The sequence below is a fragment of the Sinohyriopsis cumingii genome, chromosome 3 (genome assembly GCF_028554795.1).
Source record: "Sinohyriopsis cumingii isolate HCF-2022 chromosome 3, ASM2855479v2, whole genome shotgun sequence".
NCBI classification, from domain to species: Eukaryota; Metazoa; Mollusca; class Bivalvia; order Unionida; family Unionidae; genus Sinohyriopsis; species Sinohyriopsis cumingii.
Window position 1 is genome coordinate 59,989,000 of NC_142963.1, and position 14,249 is coordinate 60,003,248.

Genomic DNA, 14,249 nt, shown 5'->3' on the forward strand with positions numbered 1-14,249 from the left:
TTAACTTCTTTTAAAAGCCACACAACAGTAAGTTTTGACCAGATAAGACACAGTAAACCATATACATTAACCTGGATTTATCTTGCTAAATAAAACACAGAAAACCATCTGTATAAACAATGATTTATCACACTAAATAAAACAGTAAACCATATACATTTCCATGGATTTATCATGCTAAATAAAAACAACAGTAAACCATATACATTAACGTGGATTTATCATGCTAAATAAAAACAACAGTAAACCATATACATTAATGTGGATTTATCATGCTAAATAAAAACAACAGTAAACCATATACATTTCCATGGATTTATCATGCTAAATAAAAACAACAGTAAACCATATACATTAACGTGGATTTATCATGCTAAATAAAATACAGATGAAAACTATATCAAGCAGCCTTTGTTCATAAACCTATTAAAAAAAATAAAGATGGGGTGATTTTTATATCCATTGCCCCACCAGAATGGCTGCCAGGTGACTGATAGATTAATCAGAGATTTCATATGTACGAAGCTTGTATGTACAAACATTTATGGACGTTAAGACCATAGCCATGATGTTGTTTTGAAAAGATGGACACAGTTTGACTTGCTTATGATAATGGAGACTACTTCATTATGATTTGCATTAGGATTTTCTGATTCGAATACATGCATTGCTGTAAATATTTGTCAACTCTCATGAATTTGACTCAGTGCAACTGATGCTCATATGTATTTTTTAGCATTTTGAAAAGATTGATAGTGGATGACCTACATTTATATAGGTTAAAGTTTTTGTTGTAGTTTTAGTTAGATATACATTCTATCAAAAATAACTAGTAACTTTGTTTTTATAGGATGGTTTTTGAGAAAAAATTTCTAAATAAATAAGCATAAAATTGTTGGGCAATAAATAAGTGATGCACAAAGCACATTTTCACTAATCATTAGCTTTATTTCATTTCAAAAAATTTTGTTTATATTTTTTAATTCTCTGGCATTTTGCTTTTAGTTTATAGACTTCATTTTTATTATAAATTGGAAAATTTTAGCGATAACTATTTTGCAGCAAAACAAATTATGTAAAAGAAAATTGATTTTTGCATATTGGCTGCATATGACAAAATATGTAAGTTATGGTATACTGTATCCTTATAATTCAGATTTAATTATTAAAATCTTATGAAATTTAATTTTAAAAATATAAATCAAAGATGCAGAGCTTAAACTTGTTTTTATTTTACTTCTTTACTTCAGTCTTCCTTGGTTTGAAATGATTCTGTTTTTCAGGGACATTGGAAAAGTATTTTGTAAGAATATCAGCTTCTTTGGTGGCAGGTGACAGTTTTAAAAGATTAGTGTGGTAGTCATCAACAGCGTTTATAATTTTGGATTGCCGTGGTTGTTGTGATTTCCTGAATTCTAGCACCTTTGATTTTTATGATATTTTGAGTTATTTGCCATGGATGTGTTCAGTTGTCTTATAGACACTCTAACATTGACATAAATGAGGACACCTTAGGTCTTGATGCCAAAGTTTGTCTGTTCTTCGGCGATAGCGCTAAGGCACATGATGTTATAAGGTTGTACAAGGTTACCTGATCAGGACATTTCCAATAGCAATCATTCAAATAACATATTAACATGAAACTTCACAGCAGTTTTCTTCAGCCATTTTTAAGTGTCTGCAATATCAAGATGCTGAGATTTCTTACGTGCATTTGAGCAGTTAAATATACAAGTGAATCAAGCTTTGTTTGCTCCATCAGTTGAAGTTGGTATTTGTATCCACTGTTCAATATGGTAAATAGATTTGGCTCCCATTCCCCGTTATTCAGCACATAAGCTTAGAAATAATTGGAGAATATATTCTGGGAGTTTCTTGGTGGTATGTTTAAATGAGTCTTCCCTATAAGAAACTTCTAGAATTTAGTAATCTGGGAAATGTATAAGGTTTTAATCCCAAATCTCAGAACCAAGAAGTCAAAGATCAGTGCTTAGTGCTCAGTTGTCTTCATCTTGCATCCAGTTTTTTGTCTCTGTTGTTGTTGTTGTAGGGTTTAACGCCATTTTTTCAGCACAAGATAGGCTATACATGGCGGCCAGTATTAATGGTGGAGGAAGAACCCAGGAAATCCCCGGAAAGAACCACCGACCCTCAAGAAGCTACTGGCAAGCTTTCTCACACACCCATATTGGCTGAATCCGAGACTCGAACCTACACAGACAGAGGTGAGATGGCAGTGATCCGTAATGGAGAGCGCTTTAGGCCACACGGCCACTCGAGGCCCCTTTTTTGTCTCTGTAATTTCAGTTATGGTAATGAATATTATGTTGCATTTCAGGGTCTCTAGGCACCTCAATATTTGATATGCATGCCTACCTAGTTGGGGCCTCAGGAGGGGTTTATGCCCTGCTAGCAGGCCATCTTGCCAATATTTTGCTCGTAAGTATTCTCTCTCCTCTATTTGGCCTTTAAAAAAATTTCAAGCAAAGTAGACGTAACTGATTTTCACCGCTATGTATCCCTTCTCTCTGCTTCTCTTTCCACACACATACTTTCAGAGAAGGAAACATTGTATTTATATTCCTGTACATGATATAGCACCTCATGATGCTGTCCATCCAGATGTTCCTTGTTTCATTTCTGCACAAAAGTTGGATTTCTCCACTATCTGCTGTTGCTGAACTCTTGTAAGCAGCTTGCATATGAGGCAAAGAAGAAGGTTAGGATGATAGCATCTTAAAGAAGGAACTGTTTTCACACAATGACTTGATATGTATACTAAAATTTGTTAAAGGCTTGCATTTAATTTTGAGGTCCAAAAGTCAAGGTCACAGTGACTTAAAGAATTCAGTTTGGGATCTAAGGTCACAGGAACTAAAAAACAGAAAAATAATTTAGAATTTTTTTAATTAAATTATCTACCACATGCCTAGACTAAACTTTGTATATGGCTTGCATTTGAGACAGGAAGACACCTGTTCATTTTGGGGTTAGAAGGTCAGGGTCATTGTGAAGGAAAACGGTTTCCACACAAAAAATTTAGATGTATGTTAATAACCATGAACAAACTTTGTCGATGGCTTGCATTTCATACATGAAAGTTACATATTGATTTTGGGGTCAATAGGTCAAAGGTCAATATCACCAATACAGAAAGAAGGAAAATTGTGTTTGCAGAATTATTTTAGTTCTTACCTAAACCAAATTTAGTAAAAGACATATTTAAGGCAATATACCTATTTATTTCAGGATTCAAAAGGTCAGGTCTTTGACCAACAAAAGAATGTTGAACATAAAAGAAGTTTATTTATTCTATTTACCACATATTGAGTGTTTAATATACAGCACTCTTGTTGAACTGAATCTATTAATAGCATCACACTGAACCCATTAGTAGCATCACACTTGCATATCTGTATTATATCTCTGGAACTATTTCACCAAATGCTGCCAAACTTGCATGAAGCTTCTTTGGGCTAGACCCAAGACATATTTTTTAACAGCTTTTTATGATCTGGATCTTGTTATCAAGGTCAGTAGAGGCATTGAAGTTGATGTTCATAATAATAATAATTATAATGTTGATAATAATATACAATCCCCAGCACTGCTTATTTATACTTTAAGGGTTGGGCTATCAACAGTTTATAGTTTTTAGGTCTTGAATTAGGAGAGAAACCAGGGGACAGTGTAGGTTGTATAAATGACGTCCTTTTTCTGCTGTGTGTGTGTGTGTGTCTGTGTGTGTGTACATATATTCTCAATATTCTCAAATGTTGGTTTATCTTCTTTCCTAGACCATTGATAGGCAGTGTAGCAACTTTATACTCCAAGCTATTCTTTCTACAATATACAGTTTTAACACTTGTAAATTTGCATTCTCAAAATGACATATATCACTACACAGGCAGTGTTTCCCTTTACACACATTTGTGCGTCGGGGACGCACGCTGGAGAAAATTGACACACACATTTTGTTACCATGCGTTTTTTTTACGCAAAGGATTTTCATAATTTGATCATGATTTATTTAATACCCAATGCATTGGACAATGGATAGCATCGTATATACTTCGCGTATAGGCATTGACTGGTTCCCCGCTTTGTTTGCTTCCTGCCTTGCGCTCCTCTATTCGTATAGCAAAGTGCAATGCAGGGAGCACGTGAAACAATGAACCAGACTAGTATAGGCAGTGTTATGACGGAGTAGCTTCCCCTAATCTTACAAGCTTCTCGCGATTTCCATCGAGCTCAGCAAGCTGTTCTAGATATTTAACATCAAGGCTCAATGCACTAGAAAGTGATCTCCAGATTAAAACGTCATGCACTAAAAAGCATTAGCGAAGAAAGTGAAAGAAGCAGAACACAAAAGAGTAAATGTGGATCTAACTTTAATGAAAAATGGAGAAAATTATTCCCTTGACTGGAATATTCATTATGATTACCGGTGTGACTTATGATTGCGTGATTGCAAAGACTGCAAAGTGAATAATCCTTTCGTGACAGGATTTTAGAATTTTTAAAAATAGGCCCTCGTTTGCCATAAGATATCTGGAGAACACATTATAACCTAAGACATTATTTCACAACAAAGAAATCAGTAAACTTGCAGAAACAAATGCGTTATTTGGATTACAAAGTCAGTGGGTCATTGCAGATTTTGTTGGTTTTTAACTTTTACTGCAATAAAAGAAAGATCTTAAAGTTCAAGTGTAACTTATTAGAAAGAAGATGAATCAGTATCCTCCTTGATATTTGGATAAATGTGTTCTAGGACGAAGTACAATGAAACCTATGATAGTACACATTTGATGAAAGACAGTAAATTAACTCCTATTTGGTTAAAAAGATTTATTTGGCTTTTTGTATTGGCTTATATGTAATGTGTTGGGCTATAATATTGTTGAGGAGACTGTTAAAAGTACGACTTTAAAAGAAAAATGAAGTAATAAAATTATTGTTTGAATGGACAATGCATTTGTTTGTTAATTGTGTATGTTGGTGTATTTGTATGTTTAGAGAAAGAGAGAGAGAGAGTATGTTGTGCAAGTTGCAATATCCTATTTCAAGCTGAAAAAGTACGAGTCATATGAAAATTTGTCAGTACATTGTTGACCCCCACATTTTTTATTTGACCCCCAGTTTTGACACCTAGGGGTTTTTTGTACCCTCAATTTTACACCCCTGGGGGATACACTGTACACAGGTGAGCAATATCAGTCCCACTTGGATCTCTTGTTGCTTTAATTTGGTACAGTAATGTGGGGGATGAAATAATGAACACATTTTAAAAGCAGAAATCTGAATTTTATTACTGAACAGCAAAACTATGAATGTTTTTCAGAATAAATTTGAGAATTCAAAATGCCTTATAACTTTACAACTCTTGTCAAGAATTACATGTTTTAATCCAGAATTACATGTTTTAGTCCAGAATTACATGTTTTAATCCAGAATTATAACTTGATAGCTCTTGTCAAACCGCTAACTCTTACATTCTTTTCCAGAATTATTCACATATGCAATTGGGAATTGTAAAGTTGGCAGCGGTTCTGATAATTGGTGTGTAGTCTAATTATATGTTTTTGTTACACATGTTAGGTCATTATATGTTGTATCATAAATGTTTTGTCATGTCGTAGATGTTATGTCATGTTATGTCATAAACGAGATGTCATATGTCATAAATGTTATTTCGTTAATATATATCATAAATGTGATGGCATATGTTGTAATATCATATGTGCTGCCATAAATGTTATGTTTTTTATATGTGTCATAATGTTAGGTCATAATATGTTATATTATAAATGTTTTTGTCATGTCTTAAATTTCATGTCATAAATGTGATGTAATGTCATAAATGTTGTGTAATATGTTATGTCAAAATATTGTCATATGCCATAAATTTTATGTCATTACATGCTATATCATTATGTTTTGTCTTTCTGTATGTCATAATGTCAGGCCATTGTATTTTGTCATATATGCAAAGCACAGATGTTAGGTTGATGAAGTTGGAAGTTATAGTAAAAAGATATGTTTTCATGCATTTGGGTTTTCCTATTTTAAATTACTGTAAGAGTCTAGCAGGTCATAATAATACAAAGTTCAAAAAATGTATGTTACTCAATTTGTCATCAATATTAAGCTATTTCTCATGAAAACTGTACAACATAAAGCAAATATATTATGATGTGCTAGGCCTGGCAATAATCATAATTGGGTTTATTGCCACATGGCATTATAGTTGGCTCATAGTTAGAACATTCAAATACAATGTAGTTTTTCATGGTAAAATTGAGTGTCCACTATCATAAAGTTTTGGTCATAAGATAGGATTTTCAAGATTAAATGTGTATTTTAAACAGAGACTTTGAACTTATAGTTAATTGTTCTTCAAAATTTAATTGGTTTAGGAAAAACAATTGATGATACATTATTATGTTTTTAATTGTACAGTTTGAACAAAAACATATTTTTTTTAAAGGGAAAAAATGTAAATTTCATCCACAAAATAATTAATCTCAAAAAGAATCTTTTTGTTTAATCCTTACAGCTAGTGCAGATGTTGGATTTGCAATATGGGACAGATACTTACATAAGACACCAATTCCACCCATCAGCTACACAGCTCATTTGATGGGAGCATTAGCAGGACTGACTATTGGTTTAGTGGTTCTGAAAAACTTTGAACAGAAGTTACATGAGCAGTATATGTGGTGGATTGCCTTAACATTCTATGTGGGTTGGCTGGTATTTGCAATTCTTTGGAATATATTCTACAACTGAAATTGGCCTCTTTGCCAAGCAAACTGCCTATCAATCAGCTGTCGCATAACAGACATTGAAGTTGCCTGCAGAACAATCTAATCACTGACCTAGGTGTGGATATTTCCTAATTGCATTTGATCACAATTTGTTTGGGTTAGTCATGCAGTCACACAGGATCCTAGTGGGACATATAAGTTTTTACTACATACAGTTTAATACATTACCAACTGAACATTTCCCTTTTAAATTTTCATGAACTTTTTACCATATATTTAAAGTTCATATTTACTCCACCCTTTGTTTCAGTGAGAAACCTGCTGATTTATAAAATACAGTGATGCAAATTACTGGGTGCTTTGCCCATTTTTGTTTTTGTTTTTTGAGAGGAAAGATGCAGAGGAATTCTAGGAATTTGTTATTTTTGCAGTGAATAGCAGTGAAGTACATTTCACCAAAAGAGACATTGTTGTGATCTGAATAGAATGGGTCCATTTTAATTAACTGTATGTTTGTAACACAAGGTTGTGGTGCAATTTTATTTACATGTTCATGTGTCTTTGTGTATGTGTTAGTACATTGTTTGATTTTTTCAAGGGATCAATTACAATGTTGTTTTTTGGGAAAAACTAATTATTCTATTTTTTAAGGTGTTAATCCTGCTTGATTCCATTGCTTCTCATGGTTTTTGCATCATGTTAGAAACTACCATAATTAATGTAATTTTTTTTGTACAGGAGAGTGTGTGTGATTAGGATTTTTAATGTAGCTTTTAACAATTTTTTAGTCATATTGCTACAACGTCTGCATTGTGGCAGTTTATAGTGATGACTGGCACTAGGGCATCATGCCACATACACGTAGCATGATGACCCACCCAGTCACATTATCCTGACACCACCCTAACCAGTCCTAGCACTAACCTCTTAATGCTGAGTACCAAGCGAAGCTGTTAGTACCATTTTTGTAAGTCTTTGGTATGACTCGGCCGGGGTTCGAACCCACAACCTCCTGCTTCCCAGGTGGACACTCTAACCATAATATATATATTGTAGGATTAAATGTACATGATTGGGTCTTTATCAATGTGTAAATTTTACCTAATCACTCGCAAGGTAAATAAAGTCCAAAGGACTTTGTGTTAATTTTGTGTGATTAGGTAAAATTTACATATCGATAAATATCCAACCATGATAATTTAATCCTTATAATTCCAATTTCATCCATTCTTCATCAAATCAACTTATTCCATCAACAATGCATTCCAATTTAAGTAGCACATACTTTCCTTTCATTCGCTGCTTCACATCGCCCCATAATACATAACCTGTACAGAATCATATGAACATATTGACTACTGTCACAGTTACGTTTATTCAGAAACTTCATACTTTACATCTTAGGCAATGGCTACCGATGGTTTCAATACATTTATTTCATTTACAACATTCTTGTTCAGGTTTAGTCAGTCCCATCTGCTACGTCAGATGACCATGACCTTACATAATAACACCTGATACAGAATGAACATGTGTGCTAGATTAAATTTCCAATTAAACCTTAAATCATAATGGATTTTATCAATGAACAACGTGCAAATATGAACAAGATGATACTCTCCCTTACTCACATAAAGTATACAATTAAATAAATTGTATACAGAAATAACATTTTATATCATTCTCAACAGCATTAATACTTGGGAAGACCCATTCAGTGATCTAATGTCAAATGAAAATTTCTGTGAAAAATCACCGTAATCTACCATTTTGCGCGACTATGGAGCAGACAAATGCCAAATTGTAAACTATGTATTTCAATCAAAGATTATTTGAAAAAGTATAAAAAGGGTATAATTTATACTTATTTGCTGAATAAAAAATTTAAAAGATGAAACAATTGTTTCACAGTGACATGTCTGCAGTGTTTATTTATATTGCAAACAGTACAAAAGGCGAAAGTAGTCCCAGAATTTATTGATGTGTAAAAAATTCCAGGTCAGTATCACATGACCATTTACAGCCAGTCATATTGCAAAAAATCTGTTTCATTTTAAAAAATTGGAATTATATATATATAATCATTTTATGACTATAGTGTCTGTATTGTGCCCACTGAATATACAGTCATTGCTTTAGGGTGCTGACCATGAATGGAATGTAAAGGGAGCAGACCCCATAAAGATCAGAATTACCTATAATACTTCCTGATCTACTTATGCTAACATAAAAACATCAACTGGTCAGTTGTTGTCTCATTTTACTCATACATGCTTTGATTCCTTTTCTTAACAAGTTATTGAGTAATAAGTAATCATGAATGATAAATAATAACCAAGAAAGGTCAGTTGTTTATAAACAACCATCTTTGCACATTACTTGACTGGCTAGGGTGATGTTGAAATTGTGTAATTTGTATCAGTAAAATACATGAAGTGGAGCAGCCTCATTCATTTGAGGTTAGCTAAATCAAAGTGCTTCACGTTGAGCAGAAAACCTTATTACTGTTCATTGCCTTGAATGATAAAATTGAAGCCATCTTCATTAAACATTATTAGTTTGTGACCAAAAGAAATATTTCATTGAAGTTTGATTTTACTCCATATATCACATGCAAAACATGATTATTCAAGTCATTGTAATAGTGTGGAGGTTTGATCAATGAATGATGAGTGGTTCGAAGCAAACAAAGCCAATAAAAACAAAATGTTAGAACTCTATGTTTGATGTAGTCAGACAACTGCAAGAGGAAGCATTTTATTCTTTGTATATACTACAAGCACCATCTTGACATTAGTCATTTTGGAGTGTATGACATCTATCAAGATTGTAACACCAGCTAGCATTGGGACAATGCATGATTATTTGACGTAGTAATGCCACACAGCATTGTGAAAATGCATGAATGTTTGACATTGTAACACCATCCAGCATTAGAACAATGCATGAATGTTTGACATTGTAACGTCACCCAGCATTGGGAAAATGCATGAATGCTTGACATTGTAACACCAACCAGCATTAGGACCATGCATGAATGTTGGACATTGTAACACCAGCCAGCAGTGGGACAATGAATGAATGTTGAACATTGTAACACCACCCAGCATTGGGAAAATGCATGAATGTTTGACATTGTAAAACCACCCAGCATTGGGACATTGCATAAATGTTTGACATTGTAACACCAGCCAGCACTGGGACAATGAATGAATGTTGGACATTGTAACACCACCCAGCATTGGGAAAATTCATGAATGTTTGACATTGTAAAACCACCCAGCATTGGGACATTGCATAAATGTTTGACATTGTAACACCAGCAAGCATTGGGACAATGAATGAATGTTGGACATTGTAACACCACCCAGCATTGGGACAATGCATGATGTTTGACATTGTAACACCAGCCAGCAATGGGACAATGAATGAATGTTTGACATTGTAACACTACCCAGCATTGGGAAAATGCATGAATGTTTGACATTGTAACACCATCCAGCATTAGGACTATGCATGAATGTTTGACATTGTAACACTAGCCAGCATTGGGAAAATGAATGAATGTTTGACATTGTAACGTCACCCAGCATTGGGAAAATGCATGAATGCTTGACATTGTAACACCAACCAGCATTAGGACCATGCATGAATGTTGGACATTGTAACACCAGCCAGCAATGGGACAATGAATGAATGTTGGACATTGTAACACCACCCAGCATTGGGAAAATGGATGAATGTTTGACATTGTAAAACCACCCAGCATTGGGACATTGCATAAATGTTTGACATTGTAACACCAGCCAGCACTGGGACAATGAATGAATGTTGGACATTGTAACACCACCCAGCATTGGGAAAATTCATGAATGTTTGACATTGTAAAACCACCCAGCATTGGGACATTGCATAAATGTTTGACATTGTAACACCAGCAAGCATTGGGACAATGAATGAATGTTGGACATTGTAACACCACCCAGCATTGGGACAATGCATGATGTTTGACATTGTAACACCAGCCAGCAATGGGACAATGAATGAATGTTTGACACTGTAACACTACCCAGCATTGGGAAAATGCATGAATGTTTGACATTGTAAAACCACCCAGCATTGGGACATTGCATAAATGTTTGACATTGTAACACCAGCCAGCACTGGGACAATGAATGAATGTTGGACATTGTAACACCACCCAGCATTGGGAAAATGCATGAATGTTTGACATTGTAAAACCACCCAGCACTGGGACATTTGCATAAATGTTTGACATTGTAACACCAGCCAGTACTGGGACATTGAATGAATGTTGGACATCGTAACACCACCCAGCATTGGGAAAATGCATGAATGTTTGACATTGTAAAACCACCCAACATTGGGACATTGCATAAATGTTTGACATTGTAACACCAGCAACCATTGGGACAATGAATGAATGTTGGACATTGTAACACCACCCAGCATTGGGACAATGCATGACTGTTCAACATAGTAACATCAGCCAGCATTGGGACAATGCATGAATGTTATACATTTTAACACCATGTAGATTTCAGTCCCAAAAGTAACTAACTTGTTAAACATTATGACTAGTGTGGCACAAGGTTGAACAAAGCATCCAGTTTTAAATGAGCGCAGACACATGTGACTGCATCACCATCAAATCTCCCACTGAACTATTGAGAGCAGCATGCATCTAGTTAAAGACTGTATTCCACTATCTAATGGGTTTTAAAGACACAAACTTGGTCTGTTGCTTTATTTATTTAGCATCTGTGTGGTTTAAATGTGTGTGGTGACCATATTAGACAATGTCAACCAATTATTTTCTGTTGTGTGTTCAGTGCTTTAGAGAATACATTTTATTTTCTTTGAATTTCCATAATTATCTAAAGATTTATATGGGTAGATAATTTATTATTGTACACTATCATTTCTGTCACTTTCTGGGGTTGAATGCACCTCACTCCACCCCCACCCCCATTCAGGATCACCAAACCACAAAACACATTTTTTTTTAGTTGCAAAAGAAACTCCCACGTTGACTGGTATGGTATATGGTTATGATGTGGTATGTTGTCAACATGAATTGAAAGAGAGAGGTTACAGGGTGATTTAAACTATGTTCAGTCACATCTCTCATATTTCAGTGACATGTTATATTTTATGTTTTATTCCATGATGTATTATCTCTCTGTTTTAATTATGAGATCTGTTGTGTCTTGCTAAGTCCAGATGGTTCTGCAAGGTTATTTATTGCTAATTAAATGTGCTGGAATGAAATTTACCCTCAAGGTAGTTCTAGTCAAAGCCAGAATGAGTGCAAGAGGTACATAGATCAAATTAGTGAGGCATTCAGTATAGAAAATAGGCAACAAGTATGGAAAAGAAAACAAAATGCAGCTATTGGTACAAAAATGCAACATTTGTAATTCATAATAAATATGAATGGTATATGCATATAACATTTGTAATTCATAATAAATATGAATGGTATATGCATATAACATTTGTAATTCATAATAAATATGAATGGTATATGCATATAACATTTGTAATTCATAATAAATATGAATAGTATATGCATATAACATTTGTAATTCATAATAAATATGAATGGTATATGCATATAACATTTGTAATTCATAATAAATATGAATGGTATATGCATATAACATTTGTAATTCATAATAAATATGAATCGTATATGCATATAACATTTGTAATTCATAATAAATATGAATGGTATATGCATATAACATTTGTAATTCATAATAAATATGAATAGTATATGCATATAACAGCCAATGCATAGAATAACATGCATGTATGCAGAATATTTTAATTTGTATTAACACAAAATGTTTCTTGCTGGAGTATGATATTAAATTTGCACCCAAAATAATGTCTTGTCTTTTGGCAGGGGTTTGAAAAACTTTAATAAATTGATGTGCATAAGTTAATCAAATCCAGCTGCATAAAATACTTAAGCATATAAAATCAAAATGTTTCACCAGAAAAGTATTAAAATGTTCAAGCAATAAAAATCATTATCCAAGAATTGAATTCACTTAGTAAATGATGGAAAATGAAATAGTTGTTGTATTTTAATTTGTTTTCAAGACTATTGGCTCAACGCTTTGGCAAGTACTGATAGATAATGTTTATCTGATTAGGAAAAATGGTTTCATAAATCATTGTAAAACTTGCACGGTATACTGCAGTTTTTTGTGGCATCAACTGACTTAGTAAAAGATACTCATTACTGCTATTTTGGAATGGTTAAATCTTACTTGTAAAGGCCATTTTTCTTTAGTAATAGCGATAGATATTTTAATGACATGTGATTGCATGCATCATTGGTTTTTTGTTCTTATGGATAAAAATAACAACAGAAAGGTAGATTGAAGAATAAGAAGAAAACACCCTAAAAGAATGAGATAATCCAAAAGCCTTTCTGCACAGATAAATGTTTTTTTTTTTTTTTAAAATGATCTAGCTGATAAAGGTAACAATTGAAGGGTCATTCAAAGAATAGGGCAGATTTAATAGCAGCAATAACTTATCCATTGCAATTGCACAGCTTTACATTTTCATGCTGAAAAACCACCATATGTTTACACGATTCCACAGAGTAGACAATTGTCAGTATGAATTTGTGTGTGATTTAGATTTTTAATGTAGCTTTAACAATTTTTCAGTCATGTAGCTACAATGTCTGCAGTGTGGCAGTTTATTGTGATGTCTAGCACTGGGGCATTATGCCACAGACATGTAGCATTATGTCCCACCCAGTCACATTATCCTAACTCTAACCTCTTATTGCTGAGCACCAAGTGAGGCAGCTGTAAGTACCAATTTTTAAGTCTTTGGTATGACTTAGCCAGGGTTCAAACTCAGTATGATGGAATCCACTTGTGTACCTGGCATGTTGCATGTGTAGAATGGTCATCATTTTCAAGGATGCCATTCTGTATGGATGTTATGCCTATATCTTAACCAGAGAAAATTTGCTTGTAGCAAGTATATGCTGCATTTGTGGTTTCCCTTCTACAGTTAATTTGAATCTTGGCGTTACACTATCCATTCCGTAATTTAATTTCTGCGACATCAACCTTTTTTCTCCATTTTAGAATTCAGTTCTTTAAGGAACATAAGAGTTATCTCATCTATCCAACCCTTTAGGGGTGTGGGTACACTCTTTCTGCCAACCCTTTAAGGGTGTGGTGCACTCTCATTCTCTACTTCTCAGTATATAACTATGGTGTGGGTAAGTCCTTGTCATAAGAATTAACAGCACAACCTGTCTAACATAAAAGTGCAGTGAGAAGCTATATATTTCACTCTGTATCTAAAAAATCAATTAAGTGAAATATAAAATAAGAACATAAATTTTCATGTTATTGTTGTGTTTTCCTTGAACACATGTATTATTAATCTCTGCACTATCACTTTGCAACACTGTTGATG

The 14,249-nt window shown here is 33.8% G+C and overlaps 1 protein-coding gene across 1 annotated transcript in view; it reads left to right on the top strand.

The window, feature by feature from the left end:
• Window positions 1-12,195, top strand: part of LOC149802938 (rhomboid-related protein 3-like) — a 72,165-nt gene extending 59,970 nt beyond the window's left edge. The window contains exons 7-9 of the mRNA XM_089952452.1: window positions 2,339-2,439; window positions 5,508-5,562; window positions 6,560-12,195. Of these exons, the coding sequence (XP_089808578.1) occupies window positions 2,339-2,439; window positions 5,508-5,562; window positions 6,560-6,792 (389 nt within the window). The 3' untranslated portion in view covers window positions 6,793-12,195. The remainder of the gene's footprint in view (window positions 1-2,338; window positions 2,440-5,507; window positions 5,563-6,559) is intronic.
• Window positions 12,196-14,249: the final 2,054 nt, after the last annotated feature.